Source organism: Melanerpes formicivorus, unplaced genomic scaffold (genome assembly GCF_026170545.1).
Source record: "Melanerpes formicivorus ecotype bairdi unplaced genomic scaffold, bMelFor1.0.p_v2 SCAF_20, whole genome shotgun sequence".
NCBI classification, from domain to species: domain Eukaryota; kingdom Metazoa; phylum Chordata; class Aves; order Piciformes; family Picidae; genus Melanerpes; species Melanerpes formicivorus.
In genome coordinates, this window is record NW_027142372.1 from 12,757,954 (window position 1) to 12,784,260 (window position 26,307).

Sequence of the window (26,307 nt, forward strand, 5' to 3'; positions counted from 1 at the left end):
AACGGTATCGGAAGAGCTGAGGCGCGGCATGAGTCGCCTGGGCCCGTGTATGAGCCCGCGCCCCTTCCTTGGGTCCTGGGCAGTGTCGCGGCGGCTGCGTCGCGTCTCGCTGGCGGCCGGTCTGCGCCAGAGCCCGGTGGGCTCCGGCACCGCTTCTGTCGCAAACATAGAGGAGCTGCTGAGTCGCTCCGTCCCGCCGCTGCCGCCCTACGAGACCAGGGAGAAGGCTCCGCGGCCGGCGGAGCTGCGCAGCGCAGAGTTCATGCGGTACTACCGCAGCCTGGAGGCCGGTCCGCCCAGGGCCGAGCTGCTTACCCGCTTGGCCCGCGACTTCGGTGTGGACCACGGGCGGGTGGCGGAGTTCAGCGCCAAGGTGCTGCAGGCCCGGGAGCAGCAGAGGGAGCTGGGGGCCCTGCTGCAGGCGGAGGACCGGCTCCGCTACTACCTCAGCCCCCAGTACCGGGGTCTCTTCCAGCATCTGGGCCGCCTGGAGGGCGGGCTGCGCTTCCTGGTAGAGCTGAGGGGCGACCTGGTGGAGGGGCTGGCAACCAAGGCGGTGGACGGGCCTCATGTCAAGGTGAGAGATTAGCTAGGGGTGGGTGGCTCCGAAAGGGAGTCGGGGGGAGGCCGGATAGGATGTGGAGCTTCCTGCTCATAGTGCTACTGGTGAGTCCTCCAAATTGAGCTGGAAAGCGTCCCGTGAACATGCTTCACTTTTGGGGCCTTTTTGGTGTGACATGAGTGAAGTCCCCTCCCACACTCTGTGGCACCTGGGGCAGTGGCTTTGCTGACAGCTCAGGGAATGGAGCACGGTGTGAAGCAATGGGCTTTCCAGACTGAGGTGGCAGTGGCAGGCTGGGTTGTGGGTTGTGAAAGGACGACTTTAAGGCAGTGGGGGAAGTGCCACTCTGCCTCAGCTTGACAAAATGGAGCTAGTGTTGGGGCTGTCAAGCTGCATCAGGAACTTGCTGCAGAAGTGACATGCAGGACTAAAATAATAGGGCCCCAAGTGTCATAGCAGCCATGTCATGTGCATGGTAAAGTGTATCAACAAGAGAAAGGAGGTGTCAAAACTTAGCTCAGTAGTGTCTACAAAACAGGTGAGGTGGAACTTCCCCAGTGGTTACATGTTATGGTAAGGTGACAAGGCAGTGGAGGAAGGACTGATGTGGCACGATACAGTGGCAGAAGGTGACAGGGCTTCTGGGAAGGCAATGAAGAATGACAGCAGGTTGGTCAGATGCCCTGGCTGCAACTTGTTTGTCAATATTCAGATCCAAATTAAGTTTGACATAAAAAGAACGGTTTTGATGTCGGTGCTGTCAATAAACTATCACAACTGAATAGAGTAGAATAGAATTAACCAGGTTGGAAGAAACCTTTGAGATCATCGAGTCCAACCTATCACCCAACACCATCTAATCAACTAAACCATGGCACCAAGCACCCCATCAAGTCTCTTCCTAGACACCTCCAGTGACACTGACTCCACCACCTCCCTGGGCAGCCCATTCCAATGGGCAATCTCTCTCTATGAAGAGCTTCTTCCTAACATCCAGCCTAAACCTCCCCTGGTGCAGCTTGAGACTGTGTCCTCTTGTGCTGGTTGCCTGGGAGAAGAGACCAGCCCCCACCTGGCTATAACCTGCCTTCTGATAGTTGTAGACAGCAATAAGGTCACCCTGAGCCCTCCAGGCTAAGCAGCCCCAGCTCCCTCAGCCTCTCCTCACAGGGTTTGTGCTCCAAACCCCTCCCCAGCTTTGTTGCCCTTTTCTGCACACGTTCCAGCAAGTCAACATCTTTCCTAGACTGAGGGGCCCAGAACTGGACACAGTACTCAAGGTGTGGCCTAACCAGTGGTGAGTACAGGGGCAGAATGACCTCCCTGCTCCTGCTGGCCACACTGTTCCTGATACAGGCCAGGATGCCATTGGCCTTCTTGGCCACCTGGGCACACTGCTGGCTCTTGTTCAGCTTACCATCAACCACTAAGTAGCAGCAGTATTGGTAATATAGTAGTATTAAGTAAAAACAGACTAAAATGCAAAATTGATAGAACTATTTAAACCAACTGAATATACATACATCAGATAATACAGTATGTTCAGAAACATACTAAACCCATTTGAAAGGAGGAAAATCCTGCAAAACTAAAACTTCAATAAAAGGGCTGTCATAAGCATCCTGTTTTCTCAAAATATGTTTTTTTAATCTTTGGGCACATGGTATGAGTGAGCCTAGTTCTGCACACCTGTTCTTGTAGCCTTTTTTGTGAATTGGGTTGGACGTGGCACTTGGTGCCATGGTCTAGTCATGAGGTCAGTGGTGACAGGTTGGCCTCGATGATCTTTGAGGTCTCTTCCAACCTTAGTGACACTGTGATACTGTCAATGAGAGCTGGTGCTAAATGGCACATTGACCAGGAAGGATTAAGAGAGAACTTTTCTGCATTTTTTGTTTGTTTGCTTTGTTTTTTTTTTTGTTTCTGGCTGTATTTGCTGTAAGAATTTACACTGGATACTCTTTGTTTTCAATTTGGAATTTCACTCTGGTCATTCTCATCTGTTTTTCAAAGCAACCCAGACTTAGAACTATGTGCTATTTCAGTATTCTTGTAAGCATGTTTGGGAAAGGTGTTAGATCCAGCTTCTGAAATAAGCATCTTGCTTGGCCTTTTAAGATATCTTTGCTTGATTGCAACTAAGTTTCAGAACACCAGAAATACCCAAGAGAGAGCCCAGCCCGCGGGAAAGCCTGATTGTGCAATGGAGGCAATTACTAACTGGTGCAAGTGGTTTGTGATGAGTTGTATTTAATTTGGTGCCTTAAGACATAGGTGTGAGATACTGTTACTTGTTCTGAGACTAAATGTCAAGGGCAGAGAGAACTGTATGGCAGAATATCCAGGCTATAGATTTGGGGTTCAACAGGTTGTTAAAATTCTTAAGATACTACATACATATTGGGATCTTTCAATGGGCAATTTCAGCATGATTCTTTGTTGGTTTCCCTGACTGAAGGAAAGGGATGAAAAATGCTGTAGAAAAGCTGTGGCACTTGGCATGTATGTTAAGTGTCAGGATTCACTGTTATATGATGAATTCTTCTCTTAAGGTATTATTGTAAAACAAGCAGAAGCAAATTACCTGATGCTTGTTTCTTCATTGGTTTCACTGTTCCTGAATCATTATCCCAATAGATGATGCACTTGCAAACTGGTGCAGTGTTGTCTTCAGTCATTCCCAGGTATATACACATCTTCATAATACCGTCAGTTGTCTCCTAAATCACCTCTCAAGTTGAACTGATGATTAAACTGAAAATAGAAAATGTGAATGCTTACCTTACTCTGATTTTGTGTGCTTCATGACATGTGCCTGGCTGCACTGCACTCCAAAATGTGTCTCATTATTAGACTTGTGAAAGATTCTGAGCACTGAAGCCACTGAACTATTGTAGCCATGTCCATTAAATCAGAAGTCACAGTGCCCTAGCTGTCAGGAACCAGTGTATGGCAAATTAAGTTGAAAAAGCTGACTTGGAAGAAATTGAAAGAAATGGTGACTACCTTACTGGAAGAATTCCATAGATCTTGAACACAGACTCTTAAAAATGCATTGGGAGTGCTTAAAATGATGAATTGTGTAGAGAGAAGGAACATGCTGCAAATCAGGTTTAGTTTGTATTTAAAGTTAGTTATTAGAAGACAAGACAGAAAAATTGAAGGTATCCTCAGTGACAAGTTGTTATGACACAGTAAATGTCATTCTGTGGATGTTTGAAAGATGCTGAGTACTGTTGACACAAATTTAATGATAATCAAATGGCAAGATTTGGCAGTAAACTGTATTCAAGAAGCTATACACCTTTTTTTCCCCAAAAAAAGTCCACCAACAATATGTACAGGACATAAGGTTTAGAGAAAGTTTTTTTTCACAGTCTGTTACAGAGGTGGATTTTCTTATCTCTTAAGTATATGAATCAATTATTGTTCTTGTAAACCCTATCATAGTATCAGTCAGGGTTGGAAGGGACCACAAGGATCATCTAGTTCCAACCCCCCTGCCATGGGCAGGGACACCCCACACTAGATCAGGCTGGCCAGAGCCTCATCCAGCCTGGTCTTAAACACCTCCAGGGACGGGGCCTCAACCACCTCCCTGGACAGCCCATTCCAGGGTTTCACCACTCTCATGGTGAGGAACTTCCTCCTCACATGCAGCCTGAATCTCCCCACCTCCAGCTTCATTCCATTCCCCCTAGTCCTGTCACTACCTGAGATCCTGAGAAGTCCCTCCCCAGCCTTCTTGTAGCCCACTTCAGATGCTGGAAGGCGACAGTTAGGTCACCTCGGAGCCTTCTCCAGACTGAACAGCCCCATGGATGGGTAATGTTAAAATGACCTTTAAAGTCACCACTTCTGGCACAGAAGCTGGGCCTGTTGAATGATGCTGTTTGAATTGTTTTTTTTTCCCTCTCTCATTTTCTTTTCCTGTGTTCTGTTCCTTCCATGGAAGGACACAGGGTTTCCAGTGTCTTTGTAAACGAGTTGATGTTCTGCTGAGCCCTTGCAAGGCACAGAGTGAAATTTGCTGCAAATCTGTTTTCTCAGTGTAGCTGTCACCAGCAGTGCTTCTTTTTCTGTGCCAGCATTTTCCTCTTGAGATTTTATTTTAAAATATTTTACATGCTTCGTCAGTTTCAGCATTTGAAGTAGGGACTCTGGTGAAAAATGCAACCCAAATTGTTCATCTACTGCCTTAAAAATACTCTTCATCTTTCCCTGGTTTCTGAGTCAGTGAAGGTTCAAATTGCTGGCAAAAGATAATGAAAAAGAACAGTTTTGTCAAATTGATTAATAAATAAACTTGCTTCCATAATTAAGCAGTTGTTGGAGTGTGTCTGTAATCTTGATGTTGTTGTATTAATCACCTAGAAAAAAACCACACAAATATCATAGTTGTTTGGGGTATTTTTGCCCTCATAACAGCTGCTCTCAAATACAGCAAGGCCCTAAAGTTGGACTTTCCCTTGAATTATTTTATGTCTTACACCTTTCTCTCAGGTTTGAGCACTGACTTTTTCATAATTAGGGAAATGGGTTTTAAATTTGAGTAGAGGAATTTCAAATGGTAGAACAGGCTTTAAGGCAGAGTATTTTGTGTTTAGGCTGTCCCAGGCTTTGTGGGGAGGGGAAATATTTGTGGTGGTGGATGTCTTGCCTATAGACATTCACAGAAGGATGTATTTATTTCATCAGGCTGTGCTGCCTTGAAAGACTGGTCTTATTATCATAGTATCACAGTATCAGTCAGGGTTGGAAAGGACCACAAGGATCATCTAGTTCCAACCCCCCTGCCATGGGCAGGGACACCCCACACTACAGCAGGCTGGCCAGAGCCTCGTCCAGCCTGGTCTTAAACACCTCCAGGGACAGGGCCTCAACCACCTCCCTGGACAACCCATTCCAGGGCTTCACCACTCTCATGGTGAAGAACCTCCTCCTCACCTCCAGCCTGAATCTCCCCACCTCCAGCTTCATTCCATTCCCCCTAGTCCTATCACTACCTGAGATCCTGAGAAGTCCTTCCCCAGCCTTCCTGTAGGCCCCCTTCAGATACTGGAAGGCCACAATTAGGTCACCTCGGAGCCTTCTCTTCTGCAGACTGAACAGCCCCAACTCCTTCAAGTCTGTCCTCATAGGAGAGGTGCTCCAGCCCTCTGATCATCCTTGTGGCCCTTCTCTGGACACGTTCCAGCACCTCCACATCCCTCTTGTAATAGGGGCTCCAGAACTGGAGGCAGTACTCCAGGTGGGGTCTCACCAGGGCTGAGTAGAGGGGGAGAATCACCTCCCCCGACCTGCTAGCCACACTTCTCCTGATGCAGCCCAGGATCTGATTGGCTTTGCTGAGGAGTCATCGGTGGCTTGGAGTTATCTGTCCATTCAGGTGGAGCAGGGGCTATGTGGAGAATCTGAATATTGAAACAGTTTACTTCAAAAGATGTAAGAAGCCCTTAACTAATGAAGCAAAAGCGAGAAGGTTTTCTATTAAAACAAGTGCTTGTTATTTGTTTATTGAAAGTTCTGTGTAGCCATTTCATTATTGTAGTTTTGATTTAAATTCCAACCATACGTGAAGAGAAATGCACAAGAACTTTATAACTTGTGTGTGTTTGTAGCTGCACTGAAAAGGCAATGTGGAAATAAAATTAAATGGATCTTCACGACGCTGGAGGAAAATGCCAGAATATATTATATGGCCTACTGGGATTCTGGGTTTGCCCAAACTGTCTCAAATGCTTCTTAAACAGTCCCTAGTTTTCACTCTGCATTTTGAAAGGCCTGTTAAAACAATGATTACCCACTGCTGGGATGTAAATACAAAATATTTTTCCATTTCTTCATAACATATCAACAGAGAGGCAGCTTGGACTCTTACATATGGCTTGATGAAGTGTTTCTTTTTAGTGTTTGTTAAACAGATTACAGTGAAATAACACACAAAAGTGATTATGTCACTTCAAAATGCTTGTGCAGACTTTACTCACTGGCTAAATGAGGAAACATGGTGGGGAAAAAGGGATGCAATTTTTTTGTTAAGACATCAATCAATATAAAATACAAGAGCCAGAGGAGTTTTCAGCACTGCAATAATTAGTATTAGCAATAAAAGAGCAGAAAACCAGTTCCCTTTTATTTGTGTGACGCTGTTGGATCCTGTTTTGCTGATGTTTTTCAGGATTATTCTCTATTGTAAGGGATATTTTACTTTTTAGTAGTTTGAGAGGGAAGTTGAAATATTTTCCTCATCAGAAAGGCAGCTTTTCCTAATTAAAAAATTGAAGTTTTGCTCATAAGGCTTTTCCCTTTGACTGTGCACTAAATAGGGACCTGATGTGGAGATGAAAAGCCTGTAATTTGCTGTCATGTGGCAAGAACACAGAATGAAATAAATAATTATCATCATTTATTATATTCTACTAATAGAAACGGAAGTATAGCTGATGATTTTAAGCAGTAATCTGGGTATGTCTTGTTGCTGAAATTTAAAATTGGGATGCTGAATAATGAGTATGTGCCTTTTTCCTTGTAATGAAACGTTGGATGTGTAATTTTATGGCTAAAAAGCCCTGTGAAAGGAAAACAAGGATTTTCCTACCACTAAATTTAGAAAATAAGCAAACCTAACTTGAGGCTGTTGGAGTCAAGCCTTTCAGAAGCTTGGTATATACAGTGATAGTAAACACAACTCAGAATTTTGCTGAGATGTCTTGAATTAAGCACATTTTGGGCTAAAGTGTTCCGTGTCTTTCTGCAGTGAGAAGTTTTGTCAGCATAGACAGAGAGGGACCTGGGGGTGCTGGTTGATGGTAGTATGAACATGAGCCTGCAGTGTGCCCAGGTGGCCAGGAGGGCCAATGGCATCCTGGCCTGCATTAAGAACAGTGTGGCCAGCAGGAGCAGGGAGGTCATTCTGCCCCTGTACACTGCACTGGTTAGGCCACACCTTGAGTACTGTGTCCAGTTCTGGGCCCCTCAGTTTAGGAAGGAGGTTGACTTGCTGGAATGAGTCCAGAGAAGGGCAACGAAGTTGGTGAGGGGCTTGGAACACAAGCGCTATGAGGAGAGGCTGAGGGAGCTGTGGCTGCTTAGCCTGGAGAGGAGGAGACTCAGGGGTGACCTTATTGCTCTCTACAACTACCTGAAGGGAGGTTGTAAACAGGCAGAGGTTGGTCTCTTCTCCCAGGCAGCCAGCACCAGAAGAAGAGGACACAGTCTCAGGCTGCGCCAGGGGAAGTTCAGGCTGGAGGTTAGCAGGAAGTTTTACACAGAGAGAGTGATTGCCCATTGGAGTGGACTGCCCGGGGAGGTGGTGGAGTCGCCGTCACTGGAGGTGTTCAGGAGGAGACTTGACAGGGTGCTTGGTTGCATGGGTTAGTTGATTAGGTGGTGTTGGATGATAGGTTGGACGCGATGATCTTGAAGGTCTCTTCCAACCTGGTCCTATTCTATTCTATTCTATTCTATTCTATTCTATTCTATTCTATTCTATTCTATTCTATTCTATTCTATTCTATTCTATTCTATTCTATTCTATTCTATTCTATTCTAACTAGATGATTGTTGAAGGAGTCCCTTCCAGCTGGAACTATTCTTATCCTTTGGCCTGCATGCTGCCCTGTTGTGTTAGAAAGCACCATTATTTACAGTTGGCAGATTATTTTAATTGACTTGTAGTGCTGCATATACAAAATTCCTTTCTTCCAAAATCATCACTAGAGGCACAGCTTCACTTCCTTTGGTTACAGTTGCATTGCTTTCAGCTCTATAATGTGTTCATGCAGAGTAGCCTTCAGTTCAGCTGGGCATTGTTATGTACCATCCTGTGGGCTGTGCTTGCTAAGTAGGTGGGTGCTTCAAAGGAGCAAAATGCATGATTCTTGTGTTTTCCACTTCTACCAGTTTCCATGTAGTATTACTGGCTTTCTCCCAAGTCTCTTATTGCCTTTTGAGCCTTGTTAGTGCCAGTAGATGCAGAGCAGTGTGTTCTAAATAATGACTAGCAGGAGTGCAGCCATCAGCAGTTTTCCTTCCTAGTTTCTGGACTGCAGCTTGAAATGGTGTTCCAAAAGCAGATGAATGGCAGGAGAGCTGTAGGAATCTGTTAGTTTGACCCCAGATCTGACAACTCTAGCTTATTTTTCTGGCTTACATTGTGTCCCTACAAAAAGGATAAAACAAACAGTCATGAAATACCTGGAGACTTCCACTGTGGGAAGGGATATTTGACCAAAATGATTTATAGTTATTTTCCAAAATCTTAGAGCTCTGCAGAAACAAGGATTCACAAGGGAAGTATCTAAAGCCAGAATAAACTAAACAGTCAGAATATGCTTGTTTAGGACACTTACACCTCTGCAGCTAAAGAGGGATGAAGAAAACCACAACCAAACAACAAAATGAAAACAAACCAAACCAAAGCTGTATGAGGAAGTAGTTGGACTAAAGTTCAGCCTTTCCCAATAAAACAGTTGCTGATGCAAGCCTTGCTGAGTTTGCAGGCCAGTGCCTGCTCAGTTGTACTGCCCAGGAGCTGCAATCCCTCCCTGACTTAGCAGTGCCAGAAAGATCGTTACTTTTCTTAGAGGCTCTTGCACAGACAATTCTATGGTCTTCTCAGTACAGTTTCTTTTGCCTGCTGCTTTCTCTTTAATGCACTAGCCTAGAAGCATCAGCAAAAACCAGTTTTGCCAGTACGGATTACAGCTACTCGATAAGTGCAGTTGACTGATGTATTGTCAGAGTGTTGTTGATGTGCCTTGAGCCAACAGCAATTACACATTTTTCAGCATAATGTCATACTGTAGAAATAATCTGCTCCTTCCAGGTAGCAAGGCAGCGCAGCTTTAGCATATATGGCTGCTGAAGCCCCCTAAAATCATCAGACTTGCTACAAATGTGCAATAGATCCATTTGTTAGGCTGGGGAAGGTATACCGCTTATATCACTCATAACTGTTCCGGTTACAAAGTATTGGCATAGCTAATCTGGTCGTTTTTAATGTCATCTATTATGTTACTTCCTCTCCCTGCTACTGCAGGGTAATGTTCCTGTGAGACAGAGAAGGCAGGAACTTTTTAAGCAAAGTGTCAGTTGAAAATGGTGAAGAGTGTCCATTCCTAGGGTGGATTTTGTTGAGTGTGACCCCTCACCTCTCTTAACTCTTCAGTACTTGCTGCAGATAGTTGCATTTCTGTATTTTCTTGAGAGGTTTCTATTTATGCTGGTGCCGTGCATTACATGGCTTTCACTGTTTTCCAGTGGAGATTGCTTACCCTGTAAATGTAGGTAAGGTGAATTTTGTATTATTTCAGTGTCATACTAATCTAGCAACTTTCTATTTACTAGTGTGTACAAGCTTTGTTCAGCTTTGGAGTACAAGTGCAGGTAGAAGTATAGTTTGGTAGGGGACTTTGAGCATGGTGTATTGTATAACTGAAAAAGACCTCTAGAAACACTAACAGAAAACTGATGTACAAAGCTTGGTGAGTTAACCTCATGGATCCTCCCTGTGTTTGGAACAAGGCAACTGACATTTTTGCTGTTTGAAGCATATGTCAATTTATTCCGCAATAAGTCATATCTTCTTTTCTTCTATATTTGAGCATGTGACTGAAAAAAAACCCTCTAGATAGATAGCATAACATATTCATGCATGTCCAAACTGTTCAATATAAATGAATGGCTACTTTCTTTAGGTGGTTCTTGTAGCAGCCATTTCTGCCTAAAGAAGGATATATACCAAACCAAAGCCTCTGTGTTTTACTTACACAGTTTTGTAAGCATAGAAATAGAAAGGCTGAAGGAAAGCTTAACTCTACACTTTAGCTTGAAAGAGCCAGGAAACTCCATGACTGGTCATCATGGTCAACTTTACTCTGAATATTATGGGAGGAGTAAGTTTGAGTAAGTTGGTGTAGGTTGAAATACCTGATCACAGTTAGCTGCAGGCATGGTCAGGGCTGGAAACATTTCATTTTTCTAGTATGTTAAGTTAAAGTATAAAACTTCCCCCCCTCCAATCTTGGAATACCTGTAGCAGTTACTTTGGCCAACAGGAAGTTTCTTTGATGTGTGGCTCTTGACAAGGCTCTCTAGAACTTTCATTTTAGGTTACAATAGGAAATCTTTTTTGTGGATGTCTTGAAACTACATCTTAGCTTTGGGAAGATGTAAGTAGTAAGCATTTTCTGGAGAGACTTTTTATTTTCTGTTACTTAGCTTAAATGGAGCAATCTGAGGTACATGATGACTTTTATTTTGTTTACAGCAGTGACTAATATTCTGAATAGGAAGAGTTAAGGTAGTTTCAGGTAAGCCTGTATTTCTGATCAGGCTGTTTGGGAGTTGATGCTGGGATCATGCTGTGTCCTGTAAACAAAGCAAATGTAAGAAAGAAAAATAAGCTCTATAATCTCTTTAAGGGATATATCCATACTGTGCTGAGTTCAGGAATACTTTCTGAACTCAAAGAATTTTAGCTGGTAAAATCTTTAATAATACAGACAGCAGGAAATTAGTAGGAAATATAAAATTCATTATTCATGGCAATGAATGTTCCTGAAAGCATTTGATATTACAGTTGGCTTTAATTCTGTATCACACTGTTCCAAATGTGCTGTGGGTTTTGTGTTCTGTAGTCTTACGCTGCTGCTTTATATTTTCTTGCTCAAAATTGTTCATTTCTCTAAAGAAGAAAAATCTTGTAAAGCTTATCATTTTATCTGCTTCCTGGTCAAGGATACTAATCTTGTAATTTCTTATCCTGAGTGATCATGGGCAGCTCCTTTATTAGAATAAACCTTTATTAGAATAAACCAAACCAGGTTGGAAGAGACCTTCAAGATCATTGTGTCCAACCCATCAACCAATCCAACCCACCCAAACTGCTAAACCCATGGCACCAAGCACCCCATCAAGTCTCCTTCTGAACACCTTCAATGATGGCGACTCCACCACCTCCCCAGGCAATCCATTCCATAGCGCAATCACTCTTTCTGTATAGAACTTCTTCCTCAGCTCCTGTGCTGAGTTGTTCAACTCATGCTGAATTCCAAGTTGAATGTGCATGTATGGGTTCCAGTCACCTCCAGCAGACCTCTATGTGCCTTGGAGATCTGGCAAAAGCAGAAAGTTCTGTGTGGGGGACATGGTGGAGAATGTGCAATACTAAATACCTGCTCTGCATCTTTCTTCTAGAGAGCAGTGTAAATTTTGTTAGTAGAGATGACTAATAGAAGTATATGGTAAGAACCTGGAAAATTTCCATTTGGTGAGTTGCTTTCTTCCATTCATAAGCCAGTACTAAGTCTTTCTAAGGCAGGAACTGCAGAATGTTTAACTCCCAAGTACCAGTGACCTTGAGTCAAGACTGTTTAAATACATCCTTTGTCTGCATTTCATCTCCATTGGTTTCCATTCTCTTCTATTTCTCTGTCTGCGGTTTGCTATAGACAGTGTCTTTGAACACTTTCATTGGTTTAGTCCTGTGGGAGGAAGCTTGAGCTATTATGTGATTGACCTTTGAGAACTTATGCAATAATTTCATTGAACTTCCCAGTGTTGTAGTCCTACCTAGCTTACTTAGCCAATAAGTTCATTTTTCTTCTGTTTGCAGGAGATGAATGGAGTTCTCAAGAACATGCTTTCAGAGTGGTTCTCGACAGGATTCCTAAACTTGGAGCGGGTGACTTGGCAATCACCTTGTGAAGTACTCCAGAAAATCAGTGAGTAAGTGCTAAAAGTTTTCATCACTGGGAAATGTACTGAGCTTCTGGGGGTTGGCAGCTGACCTCTATTTTTAAATGAAAAAAAAAAAAACAAAAACTACATAATTTTGTTTTCTGTTTTCTCCTTGAGCTCTGAAGCTGTGCATCCTGTTCGAAACTGGCTTGATATGAAGCGTCGGGTTGGGCCTTATAGAAGATGCTACTTTTTTTCTCACTGTGCAATCCCAGGAGAACCATTGATAGTCTTGCATGTTGCACTAACCAGTGATATCTCCAGCAGCATCCAGGTACAGTTACTAATGCATTTAATTCACAGCAAAGTGCTCAAATTGCAACGCACTTCTCTTGAAATCTGTATTTCCTTATAATTTGGGAATGTTTGGGTTTGTTTCGTGTTGTAGGGGATGAGAGATGTAGCATTTAAAAATTACATGGCTATTCTGTGTGTCTGCTGTATTACCTATGTTGAAATGTTTTGTTCAAGTGCAAGAAGAATAAGAGAAATATATGAGAGAAGATAGCAAATGAGATTAAAACTTCAAAGCTGTTGTGATACTAATGAAAATTTCAAACCACCTTACAGTCATTTGCCAGTAGATAGGCAGCTCTTCTTTCCACTTTTTTGATTAGTTTTCTCTTGTTTCTCGCAGAGAGTAATGAATAAAACAGTGGGGAGAAGTGTTAACACATTTGAAAGTTAAAGAGTAAGACTTCCTCCCCCATAATGGTGATGGTAGCTACTACAAACTGGTTTGGTTTTTTTTTATCTTTGTTTTCCCAGGACATAGTGAAAGAAGTGCCTTTCGAAACAGAGGAGGCAGATAAAATTACAACAGCAATTTTCTACTCCATCAGTTTGACTCAGCAGGGACTGCAAGGTGTAGAACTTGGGACTTACCTCATCAAGCGGGTTGTAAAAGAGCTGCAGGTAGGTGTGACAGGGTGCACTTAAGATGCTGCTCAGCCAGTGTGCTTCTCTTACATTGCTGCTTTGCTTTCTGTTTTGTGTCAGCGTTCCAGGCAGGGAGCTGCTACGTCTTCACTGGCACTTGTAGCTTCTTAACAGATCAACCTTTGAAGATGTGTAAAGAGTTGGAAGAACATTTCTGCTTTCGGTTAATGTCTGCCAGATGTAGATACTGTTACTTGGCTGAGGGAGCTGGGATTGTTTAGCCTGGAGAAGAGAAGGCTCAGGAGAGACCTTATTGCCCTCTACAACTACCTGAAAGGTGGTTGTAGCTGGGAAGGGGTTGGTCTCTTCTCCCAGGCAACCAGCACCAGAACAAGGGGACACAGTCTCAAGCTGCACCAGGGGAAGTTTAGACTCGAGGTGAGGAGAAAGTTCTTCACCGAGCGAGTCATTCGTCATTGGAATGTGCTGCCTAGGGAGGTGGTGGAGTCACCGTCCCTGGAGGCGTTCAAGAGGAGATTGGACGTGGCACTTGGTGCCATGGTCTAGTCGTGGGGTCTGTGTTTATAGGTTGGACTCAGTGATCCTTGAGGTCTCTTCCAACCTTAGTTATACTGTGATACTGTGATACATATTTGATATGTACTGTGGGAATTGCTTGGTTTTGCCTGATTTTGTGCACAGGTTGCCCCTAAGTTAAATTCCTACATTTCTACTGAATGCAAGCTGTAATATGTCTGTGTTTTGTGATGTAGTGTGTTACATGGTGTTCTCTACTGTCTCTCAGTTGAGTGGGCAGGGCATTGTTAGTGTGTGTTTGTGACATTTCTTTCCCAGGGTGTTTCTTGCAATATAGTAAAGAAAATGTCTTTAACATTTGAAAGTCACAGGAATGAATTGCTTCATGCAAGTCAATTCTATGAATTTGTGTAATATCATTGTATGCTATAGGATCACTGGTAATAGTTTTAGGACTTCTATAGAACCTTCTTCCAACTAAACTATGTGCAGAGTGGTGTGAAAGAGACAGTTACATTTCTGTCTTTAGTACATTGTTTTATTTCATAGTCTTTACTGCTGAAATCATGAACAAAGCTGCCTCTTAAAAGTAAGGATCACTACTTGTGTTTATTTTCCTTGTTCCATCATTGGGATTAGTAATGATGTCTGGAAAACTGTCTCTGATTTAAAACTTCATTTCTACTTTGAAAAACAATTTCAAATTGGATGCATCACAGTTTTAATTCTGTAAAATGATTGATTAATCAACTAATGAATAATTTCTGGCTGCCCTGAAATTTGTTGTTTTATTTTTAATTGATTTTTTTTGGATGAGTTTTGTTGCCTGTTACTTTTGGAAATGTAGTAGTCCAGGTGTAATTAGGCTAAGCCATCTGTCAGATCTTGACTGAGGGGAAATTGGAATAAATTTATGCAGTTCCTTGCTTTCAAATCTGAAAAATAATTTCTGGATGATTGAGTTGCTCTCATAAAATAACAGTATCACAGTATCACAGTGTAACTAAGGTTGGAAGAGACCTCGAGGATCATTGAGTCCAACCTATCAACACAGACCTCATGACTAGACCATAGCACCAAGTGCCACATCCAATCTCCTCTTGAACCCCTCCAGGGACAGTGACTCCACCATCACCCTGGGCAGCACATTCCAATGATGAACGACTTGCTTGGTGAAGAACTTCCTCCTCACCTCGAGTCTAAACCTCCCCTGGCGCAGCTTGAGACAGTGTCCCCTTGTTCTGGTGCTGGTTGCCTGGGAGAAGAGACCAACCCCTTCCTGGCTACAACCACCTTTCAGGTAGTTGTAGAGGGCAATGAGGTCACCCCTGAGCCTCCTCTTCTCCAGGCTAAACAATCCCAGCTCCCTCAGCCTCTCCTCATAGGGCTTGTGTTCAAGGCCTCTCACCCTTTTGCCAACATATTTGTCTGTCACTAATTGCTTACAGCACTTGAAGATTTACCAGTGAGTTACAAGGGAAAATGGACATAACATAGTTAGGTAACCTATGTGCAAGTTCTAACCTTTGATGTGTCCAGCAGGAGAAGGTGTTTCTTATTTATAGTTACGACAGAGTTTCTACATTTCTTGTTGTAAAATCCAGCTCTTTTTCAGTGTTCATGAACTGGGAAACCATTTGGCTGAGGTACCTTTACATACTTTCTAATCCCAAAATTATTGCCTCAAGCTTAAATAACTTATTTAATATTAAAGGACAAATGCTTTCCATACAATGCCAAAGACAGAGGTCTTCCCCTCTACTAAAATTCCGTGCACTGCTTTAAGATGCCATGAAGAGCATTATTAGTAAGTTTTTATGTGGCAATTTTGACACATACTTAGCTCACCATGCAGTTGAACTGTTCATTTGTATTTATTCTGTATCTGTTAAGGGTACAACAACTTCCATGCATTACTTTGCACCATTCCTTTTGGTGGGTACCCTCATTAGGGCACTGCTGTAGGAATAAAAATATATGAAGGCTAATCCAGGAGAGTTTATCTGTGTTGGATGTGCTTTCTTAATAGTTTTTCTTCCACTTTTCAGTGTTAACATTTTTCTCTTTGCTTTGCTTCCCTCTTTCTTTCTACTCTTTCACATTTTCATCTTCTTTGTTCAGAAGTATACTGCTCTTGAATTCATTGCCTTGAATTCTGCGAGAACCATTACATACTTTACATCTGTAAATCATCTTACTGATGTTATCAGATTTACTGGATGGGTCTGTAATGCCTGCTCATTAAGCTTTTGGTGTAAGTGTTGTGACTCCTGTCTCAGCAAGCTTCACCTTTCAGCTCAGGAGAAGCTCTGGTCAGGTGCAAGCAAAGGACTTTACAAGGTTGTCTGTGTTTGAGCTGGACATAATTCTTGGAGCAGTATTATAGTCACATACTTTAAAAGGGACAAATGGTACAGCAGTAGTGCTGAGTGAGTTGTCTTGGTGACAGCAGCTGAAACAATATAGCCTCAGCAAAAAAATCATGGGTCAAAAATTACATCTCATTAAGCAAGCAACCAGCAGCCGTTGTAAAAAATAGCTAGCTGGGATCTCTGATAGGAAGAGGATTTTTTCTATAACCTTTGCATGGCTTTGCAATGAAGAAATCTTCATTTAAAGTGCTTCTAAATCACCAAGTGTTCCAGGTTGCAAAAGCTGAAACTCTCTTTAACTGATAATAAAATGCTTGGGGAAGAAGAGACCTTTTGAAGGGGCTGAGGATTTTGTTTCTCATTGTATTTAAATTGCTGATTGCTTTTATAACTTGCTGTTTATTTGAGTTAGCTTTTGTGGACATCTGTTTGATCCTCAGAATGTTATTCCATTCATATTTTCCTAAGGCACTGAAGACTCTTACAACATTTTTTTTATCCTCTAGTAAAAATGCCTTATCTGACTTTGCCTTAACTTAACCTGCTCTGACACTTCTACTTGTAAGTTCCATTGCAACCTCAAAACTGTCCTTCTTCATAAGGAAAACTCCAAATTCCTGTCATGACTGTCTGTTGTTAGATCAGAGAAAGATAGGCACTAAGTTAGGAATATGCTAATAGCCACTCTTATATTTTCCCCCACTATTGAAGCCTTTATTTGGCAAGATTTTAAAAATAACTGTCCTGAACCAGTGATCTAGCAGGTGTCTACAAGATAAAGTCATGCCTATAAATTCAGCTGGTACCAGAATCCTTAAAACCTCACCAGTTGAACATGAAGACAGAGCTTATTGTTCTAGAAACTTGCTAACTTGCTGAGCTGCTCACACGCAGCTGCGAAACATGAACATGTGTAGTGCAGCACTTCTCACCTTCAAACACTTTAATTCCCTCATGAAAGTGTTTCTTGCAAATGGGTTTTTATTAGGACTGTTAGGGAAAGTGCAGCAGCAGAGGCTCTGGCAAAGATTACAACCCTCCGTGTTAAGCACTGTTAGTTTGAGGCACTGCGTGGAAGTTAATGGTCCCTGCTTTGGAGTCAGTCACTAGTTTAAGCAGATGGAGGATGGATGAGGTTGAGTCGTAGAAGTGGGTGCTCAGTTTCATCTTTTTATATGTGCACAGTCAGCAGTTTTCCTTAGACCATACAATTTGATATTTTTCACAGGTATAGTAATATAGTTGGGTGAAGGGAGAGGATATGATGGAGATCAGGACAGGACCTAGGGATGTAACTTGTGCCACATACATTGGGCAGACTAGATGAAGATATAGAATAGAATAGAATAGAATAGAATAGAATAGAATAGAATAGAATAGACCAGACCAGGTTGGAAGAGACCCTCAAGATCATCATGTCCAACCTATCATCCAACACCACCTAATCAACTAAACCATGCAACCAAGCACCCTATCAAGTCTCCTCCTGAACACCCCCAGGGATGGTGACTCCACCAACTCCCTGGGCAGCACATTCCAATGGCCAATCACTCTTTCTGTGAAGAACTTTTTCCTAACATCCAGCCTAAACCTCCCCTGGCACAGCCTGAGACTGTGTCCTCTTGTTCTGGTGCTGGTTGCCTGGGAGAAGAGACAAACCTCTGCCTGTCTACAACCTCCCTTCAGGTAGTTGTAGAGAGCAATAAGGTCACCCCTGAGTCTCCTTTTCTTCAGGCTAAGCAACCCCAGCTCCCTCAATATGCTGCTCAGAATAGGGGATCTTTCTGGTTTTGGTAGTTGCTTGACAAAAGCTTGCTGCACAAATAATATGGAAGGGTTTTGTAAATGTGCTTCTATTGTTATCTGAGCGTTACTATGTGTGGATTATTTTGGGTAAGCAGTGGGGTGAATTCATTAGACTACTGGTACTCCTTTGGTCCCAGTTCTTCCTTTGCAAATCAGAAAACAGGCTACCTCTGTGTTTTGTCTGGTCCCTTGGTTATATTAATGTACATAAAGTAGAGAATGGGGAGCAGAAATAATCTCTTCTATTTCTTAAATTTAAGCTTATATTGTTCTCAGAGATGAATTGGATTTTGAAACAATTTCAGGCAACTGGTAAGAAAACAAACCTCAAATTGGGTACTGGAGGACAAGCAGGCAAATGCATTTCTAGCAAGCTGATAGGTGCTGGTGGATGCATAGACAGAGAGAGATTTCTCATTAGACAGACATTTAATTCAGAATGTGTTTATAGCCACTCTAAATGGTCTGTAGCTCCGCAGAAGGTACATCATAGCAATTCAGTCTGCAGATGACAGACATAGATAACTGTGGTGAAGCCTTTGAGAAAACTGCTTACAATTTTATAGCCCGTGGCATTTGTGGGAGAAAACTGATAGCTACTGCGTGACTCAATAGAATACTTAACAATTGGTGGCAGATTTTAGCTTTCTGGTTGGGCTGTTGATAATTGCTACCTTAATTTGATGTAGGTGACCTGGGGAGATCATAATTTCCAAACCAGGCTTTGCTTTCATTGATGAAAAATGTGACCTTGGACTGCAGCTTTCAGAGTGCAAGGCAGTTTCAGCTGAGATATGGATAATAGCAGGAATCTGCGCTCTTCTGCAATAAAAAAACTCCCAACAAAACTAAAAGACGACAAAAACTGGAAATCTACCCCAAACCAAAATAAGCAGCTGCTTCTTAATGGTATGTGGGTTTCTGACAAGGAAATAAACATTAATAGATCTCCACCAATAGCCTTAGAAACTAGCACATCAATTTAGCAGCAACATAAATGTGCACACTTTGCCGCATCTATTTGTTTTTGTACAAGAAATGGCTGCCTCAGATAAGCTCCTAAATTCAAGCATTTATTATATACATAATAGTCTCTACTGTAGCTTCAAAATGGGGTCACTTTCCCATGTCTTCTCTGTCCTAAGAAGTAAAAAATATGCAGCATTTTCCACTTTGTTTTTATTCATAGAACAGGAGCTACTAAATTTTGGATTAGTTTTGGTGAACAGGTCTCTCCTCAAAATGAATAATAAAGAGCAGTCAACGTCATGAGGAAGAAAAATGTCAGTTACTTAATGAGGAACTTTGCATTGGTTGGTACTAATACACCAATCTAGAGAGAAATGGTTCGTTCTCAGTTTCGTCGTTGTGAGTGGCATGTACGTGCCCTCTTGTCTTTGCAAGCTGGGAGCTGCGGTTGGATTTATTAGCCTCTGGAAGCAATGGGCACGGCTCAGCTCCTGTGTGAAAAGCCCTGTTTGTTAGCTCTTTTCAGTAGCAAACCAGTATTTTCAAAGGTGCTTTTTTAGCAGAGATGGTGCAGAAGGCTTCCAGACTCCCATGATCAGCAGCTTTTTCTCTTGGTCTCATTTTCTTTTCTTTTACCTCAGAGAAGAATTTCTGCAGTGTTACTCTCCTTCTTTATCTTTCAGGTTTTAACACCCAAATATCCATGAAGAATTCATAAAAGAGACCCAAGCAATGTGTTCTCAAAGGCATTATCTTTTGTAGGATAAGTAGTATAGTTAGGGGGAAAAAAAAGGCAAAAAAGGAAGCCTTCAAGGAACATAATCCCACCTTTGGGTGAAAAACAAAACACATCCTGCATTTCTTGAATCTGCTTAGGCTTGGACAACATTTTTCTCTGTCTTTGCCACCCCCTCCCCTTCTTTTGCCCCCCACTGTACACTAGTAACATCTCTGCTCCCTCTAGCAGCACAGCTAGGATTTCTTACTGATAGATCATGGCAGAGATACAAAGATGGTGAAGGGAATGGAACATCTCCTTTATGAGGAAAGGCTGAAGGAGCTGGGTTTCTTTAGTTTGGAGGAGAGGAGACTAAGAGGTGATCTCATTCATGTTTATAAATAGGTGAAGAGCAAGTGTCAAGAGGATGGAGCCAGGCTTTTGTCAGTGATGTCCAGTGGTAGGACAAGGGGCAGTGGGTGCAAGCTGGAGCATAGGAGGTTCCACATGAACATAAGGAAAAACTTTTTTACTGTGAGGGTGACAGAGCACTGGGACAGGCTGCCCAGAGAGGTTGCAGTCTCCTGCACTGGAGACACTCAAAACCTGCCTGGATGTGTTCCTGTGTAACCTACCCTAGGTGATCCTGCTCTGGAAGGGTGGATTGGACTAGGTGAGCTTTTGAGATCCCTGCCACTGCCTAACATTCTGTGATTCTCTGAATTTGAAAATTTTCACCCTTTTATCCCCAGCTCTTGGGTTCTCTGTATTATGGACTAAAGAGGAACTTTAAAGCATGATGAAGACATTAGTAGAATGAAACCCCATTTGGAAATCCAGCCTTTTTCAGGGGCATCTTGCTGCTGCTTAAGGATGGTGACATGAAAAGGGTACTTCATTATAGATTACAGGTTTGTGTTTCTGTACCTTAAAGTTCACTACAACTACCTGAAGGGAGGCTGTAGCCAGGAGGGAGTTGGTCTCTTCTCCCAGGCAGTCAGCACCAGAACAAGAGGACACAGTCTCAAACTGCACCAGGGGAAGTTTAGGCTCAAGGTGAGGAGGAAGTTCTTCACAGGGTGAGTTGTTAGCCGTTGGAATGGGCTGCCCAAGGAGGTGGTGGAGTCACTGTCCCTGGAGGTGTTCAGGAGGGGATTGGACGTGGCACTTGGTGCCGTGGTTTAGTAGTCATGAGGTTTTGGGTGACAGGTTGGACTTGATGATCTTTGAGGTCTTTTCCAACCTTATTGATTCTATGATCCTGTGATTTGCAGGTCTATCACATCCTAGACAGTTGCTGAGTTGTCATCCATCATTACTGCATGGACTAGCAGAAGGGTACTGGGTCACTGATCTTCAGAATGGAGTTGTGGCCCTCTATTTTGGGCAGAAGTTCATCTAGCCACAGTAAGAGCTGACATGCAAAAGGTCAAATGACAGCAGACTGTCTTGGCAGCTAAGCTACAGCCAGTGGGAGCACAGTCCCCAGTGGTCAGCTTTCAGCATGCTGGTGGAGGAATGAGTAATGAGAGATGCTGTTATTTATTGTCTTGGCAAAACTGAAAGCTTCAGGAACAAACATGTTGAAGTTAGTTTTCCAGTAGCTTTTAAAAATTCACTTCTGTGTTATCTTTGTCCCTTCTTATTTTCCCGGAGATCTGTGTTTTTCTGCTAGTAGTGTTGTCTTTGGTGGGAACTAGTGTTCAATCAAGGAAAGTATAGCTGACAAGGGGCCATCAGAACATAACTCTCCTCTACCATACTAGTTAATATCCTGCTGCTTTAAAGAAAGTGGCTTCCAGATGTGATGATTAGATACACAAGATACAGACATGAGTGTTCCTATAAAATAATTTGCTTTTTCCTTTATTTGGCTCTCAAAGGAGATGAAGTGGGGTCTGTAACTTGGGCTGCCATTCTTGTTCCTGTCTGGTCCTAGAAGAATTCTTTGGCTTATGTATCTGTAATAGTTAAAGAACTTCAGATAAGGGGAACAAGTGAGGTATTCCAGTTTATGTAGTTATCAGGCACAACACTGAAGAGGTGGTAGATTTGAGCTGGCTGCTTCATTGTAGTGCCAGGAGCCAGCAGAACAGCAGTGAGCTATTTGTGAAGGAAAAAGATGTAAATAACCACAGAACATTACTCCAGTCATGGAAGTTAGCAGAGGTGGTACTTGGCTGCAGCCTGCAAGGGAGGTATGCCAGGCTTGCATTCCTTCTGCATCCTCGCAAAAGAGACTGCAGGTGGCAGCGCTGTGTGGAGCACGGTGGTGCCCAAGGAGGCAATAGCACAGGTGCAGTTCAGGCAACCTAGCAGCACGCCTTCCATTAGTGTTTGCTAGGGTAAGGTGGCATCTGAGCAGTGATGACTTTTTAATGGTTATACTCAAGGTAGAAAAGTGCATTTTGTAGTCATTTAAAGACAATTTTCTGTTGACATTAAGATGCTTCTGTAATGTTGATAAATGTCTTGGTTCTTACCACTTCTTCCTGTATGAACAGTAATTAACACAACACTGTGGTTGTTTCACTTCAGCTCTCTCTTTCATCTATTCCTTGCCCCCCCTGCTCCTTCAGCAATGTTTCCTGATACAATTTTTGTGAATTCTGGATGGCAGTGAGTTTAACAGCCTTCTCCATTTTTTGTGTTGGTGTCCTATGGAACTAACACACAGTTTTCCTCTTGGGTGGTTTGCTTACATGATGACATAGTTAACAGCTTTTGCTGTTAAACTGTAGATGTACAAGATAAGTTAAGCAAGTATTGAATTGTGTGATCAATATTTTTGTTATTAATTTTTTTTGCTGCAAGGATGCATTTCTTACCTTGCTATTTTATCAAGAGAATTCATAGTTTGGGAACAGCATGAAAAGCAGCTGGCCCTGAAAAAAAAAGGATCTCTTTCAAAACCTCAAGAAACACTTCCTTCTATTACCATCCAGAAGGCTCACCTTTCATGATGTTACAAGAGACTGAAATTAAAAACTGCCCTTGGTTTAACAAAGAAAAGATAATTACCTGTGAAAAAATAAATTATATTTAAAGTTGTGTGTTTATTTAGAAAAAAAAGATGCTCTTCACACTAATGTCTTGATTGCATGTGATTGTATTTGTTTGTTTCTGCCTGTAAACTGATACACCACTATGTAGTGCTGGTAGCTACTACATAACTACTTTTATATAGCTGGTGTGTGTGGACTGCAGTTCAGTCAGTGTTTAAATCCTCTGTGCATATCAGTTAATTCTCAGAATCCTCAGTCTTCACTTGACACCAGGTAAAGGGTATCAGTTGTTCTTTCACTCAGACTTCTCATTGTCAATCATCACAAAACTCATGAATTTCTTTTTATCTCCTTTTGTCTGCAGAAAGAACTTCCTCAGATAAAAGCTTTTTCGACTCTTTCACCTATCCCAGGATTCACGAAATGGCTTGTTGGTGTCCTCTCCTCACAAACAAAAGAAGTGGAAAGAAACAAACTTTTCACAGAATCAGAATGGCAAGAAATCTCTGAGATCACAGGAGACTCTTCTACTGAAACACTAAAGAAACTCTTAAATAACAATGAGTGGGTGAGGTCAGAAAAATTAGTTAAAGTGCTCCATTCACCTTTCATGAGACTCTGTGCCTGGTACTTGTATGGGGAGAAACATCGTGGCTATGCTCTTAATCCAGTAGCAAATTTTCATCTCCAGAATGGCTCTGTGATGTGGAGGATAAACTGGATGGGGGACACAAGCCCTCGGGGCATTGGCGCTTCATGTGGCTTGATGGTAAACTACCGCTACTTCTTAGAGGACACTGCCAGTAACAGCGCAGCGTACCTGGGGACTCAGCAAATCCAAGCCTCAGAGCAGGTTCTTTCCTTGGTGTCTCAATTCCAGCAAAATAGCAAGCTTTAATTGAATATTATGAAAACTAAGGACAAGTGTTCCCCAGCTCCCAAGAGCTGTGATATTTTGCAGTGTCTACATTAAAGAGAATGTTCCTTGTAAAACAGATTTACTCAGTTCAGTACGACACACAAATGCCTAGATTCTCTTGACTGTGTATTCAAAACCTGATGGGCTGTGATTGAGTCACTGCACATTCTGTTATGTACAAGTGGGTTAGAGATATATATTAAAGGGTGTTACAACTCAGTGGTAACATGAATGGAAAACCCTTGAGCTATACCATTACTCAGTTGATAATAAACCTCTATAAACTCTGTCTCTGAAAGGATTCACCCTTCTTTGTCATGATATGATACCACCATAGATAGTTCAGTACCAAAGGGCCTGGAAAGAAGTGCTGAACTAAGGTAGAAATATATATTAGCAAAACAGTCATCCACAAATTTATTTCAATAATTTTCACCCTCCAAGAACTCTTAATGTAAAACCTCTTGGCATTTTCTTTTTTCAAACCCATTAAAAATACCATCAGGTTCTTGCTTTGCTGGAGCATGCTAAGGCTTTGCATTGAAGTGAAGAATCAGGGTGTCTCAGTGCAGCAGATATGCACTACTGTATTTGCAGTTTTGTCTGCTCACAAGCAGTGAGCAAGACAAGAGGGGTTCCATAGCAGTGAACACTTCTGCTATGATGGAAGGCTGAGAGGGCTGGGGTTGTTCAACCTGGAGAAGAGAAGGCTTCAGGAGACCTTATTGTGGCCTCTGGGGGTCTGTAAGAACAATGGAGACAGACTTTTTATCAGGGTCTGTTATGATAGACCAAGGGATGAGGATTTTGAACCAAAAGAGAGAGATCAGACTTGATGGAAGAAAAATTATATACACTGGGGATGGTGAGACCCTGGCCCTGTTGCCCAGAGAGGTGATAGGTGCCTCATCCCTGAAAGCATTCCAGGTCAGGTTGTTTGGGGCTCTGACTAACCTGATCTAGTTGAAGATGTCTCTGCTTACTGCAGAGGGATTGGACCAGATGGCTTTTACAGGTCCTTTCCAGCCCTAATTATTCTATGATTCTGTAAAGGACAGCAGACTAAGAGAGGCTGTTACTTAGGGATCCATTGGGAAGGTTCCAGATATCATAGTATATCTTTTTTCTGGTCATTTTTAAAGTTAATAAAGGGCTTTTTTGGCAAAGAGGTGCACGTGACCTGTAAATCAATAAAAAACTTTCTCAATAGCTCATGTCTTGTGTATTTCAGCATGTACCTTCCTTCACCTGACAGCCCTCCCTGATAGCAGTGTCACCACAGCAGGAGAGCCATCTTGACACAATTTCATCCTGTTGTAATTTCTGATTTATTATGTGTCTGGTCAGATTTCTGTCCTGTTCTCAGGAAAAGAATTCTATAGAGGAATGGACAGTGCTGGAGTTTCTGCTCCTGTGTGATTTTGTTTTGTACCATCATTTATTTTCTCTGCTGCCTTACTCAGTGCAATGGGTAGCAAACAACACAATCCTAAGTTACAGTGGTGTTAGTTAGAATAGAATAAACTTTATTAGAATAAACTTTATTAGAATAAACCAAACCAGGTTGGAAGAGACCTTCAAGATCATCGTGTCCAACCCATCAACCAATCCAACCCACCCAAACAGCTAACCCATGGCACCAAGTACCCCATCAAGTCTCCTCTTGAACACCTTCAATGATGGCGACTCCACCACCTCCCCAGGCAGCCCATTCCAATGGGCAATCACTCTCTCTGTATAGAACTTCTTCCTAACATCCAACCTGAACCTCCCCTGGCGCAGCCTGAGACTGTGTCCTCTTGTTCTGGTACTGATTGCCTGGGAGAAGAGACCATCATCTGCCTGTCTACAACCTCCCTTCAGGTAGTTGTAGAGTTCCTCAGAGAAACGCTCCTGACTGCATCTCCTGATAGAAACCCCTCCACGATGCAGTGATATGATTGCCTAGTTCAAAGCACAGGTTTTGTCAGTAGGCTTTGCCAGCAACCCTGGCCCTTCAACCTCCATCTCTGACTTCATCAGGACCCTTTCTGCTGCCGTGTGTCTGGACAGCAAAAGCGGTGGCTGGTTTCAGTGGCTGTCTTCCTCGGTAAGCAGTGGTAGCTGCTGTGCCGTTAGGTGCTGCATACAAAAGCATCGCAGTGTCACAGCTGCATCCTGCTTTTGAAAGCAAATCGATAGAAATTACGTTGTTTTGTCACTTCTGCTTATTTTATGATCAATTTACAGCATTTTTCTTGTCACAGGAGTAGGCCCTATCTTTGCACAAGCTGTGTGGAGTTGAGTAAGACCTATGTTGTAGCTTGTGCCCTGGATGAGTAATGAGAGGCCAAAGTGTCGCCTGAAGGGAGGATATTCACTTTATTTGCAGGTGCTGAGCCATCACAAAGTCCTGTTGAAAGGAAGGAGGAAGTGCTGCTTGAATCAGCCAAGCTTTCCACGTTTATCACTAGAGTTTCTTTTAGTTATTGGCTGTCATAACCTACAAAACATGCCTCCTGTGGGCTTCTTGTGGAAGCGAGTGCAAAGGTTTATTAAACAGGAGGGTTAGATAATTTGATTCTTCAGCCTCTTGATAAGGAAACTCCCCTAGAAAGAGAGAGGTCAGGGTTATAGTCAGCATGCCAGGAGCAGTTCAGGGTTTTTTAGCTTTGTTTTCTTCAGAAAATAAGGAATAAACAATTACTTCGTGTCTATTTGACTGCTTCCAAAAGCATTTGAATTTTCAGCAGGTGTGATGGAACAGCAGATATCTCAAAGATGCTCATTTCCAAATACAACAAAGATCAAGTGGA

At 42.5% G+C, this 26,307-nt stretch overlaps 1 protein-coding gene across 1 annotated transcript; it reads left to right on the forward strand.

Moving 5' to 3' along the window:
- MLYCD (malonyl-CoA decarboxylase) lies at positions 1 to 24,721 on the forward strand. Its single transcript, XM_068150855.1, has 5 exons — positions 1 to 577; positions 12,183 to 12,295; positions 12,425 to 12,581; positions 13,076 to 13,222; positions 22,958 to 24,721. The coding sequence occupies exons 1-5, from the start codon at positions 29 to 31 to the stop codon at positions 23,489 to 23,491; spliced, it is 1,500 nt and encodes a 499-aa protein (XP_068006956.1). The 5' UTR covers positions 1 to 28; the 3' UTR covers positions 23,492 to 24,721.
- Positions 24,722 to 26,307: the final 1,586 nt, after the last annotated feature.

Bases quoted from the DNA above. Each gene is read 5' to 3' on its own strand.
- MLYCD (XM_068150855.1), top strand. From the start codon at position 29: ATGAGTCGCCTGGGCCCGTGTATGAGCCCGCGCCCCTTCCTTGGGTCC. The intron at 578-12,182 runs GTGAGAGATTAG...TTCTGTTTGCAG, and splicing joins TGGACGGGCCTCATGTCAAG to GAGATGAATGGAGTTCTCAA. The intron at 12,582-13,075 runs GTACAGTTACTA...TTGTTTTCCCAG, and splicing joins ATATCTCCAGCAGCATCCAG to GACATAGTGAAAGAAGTGCC.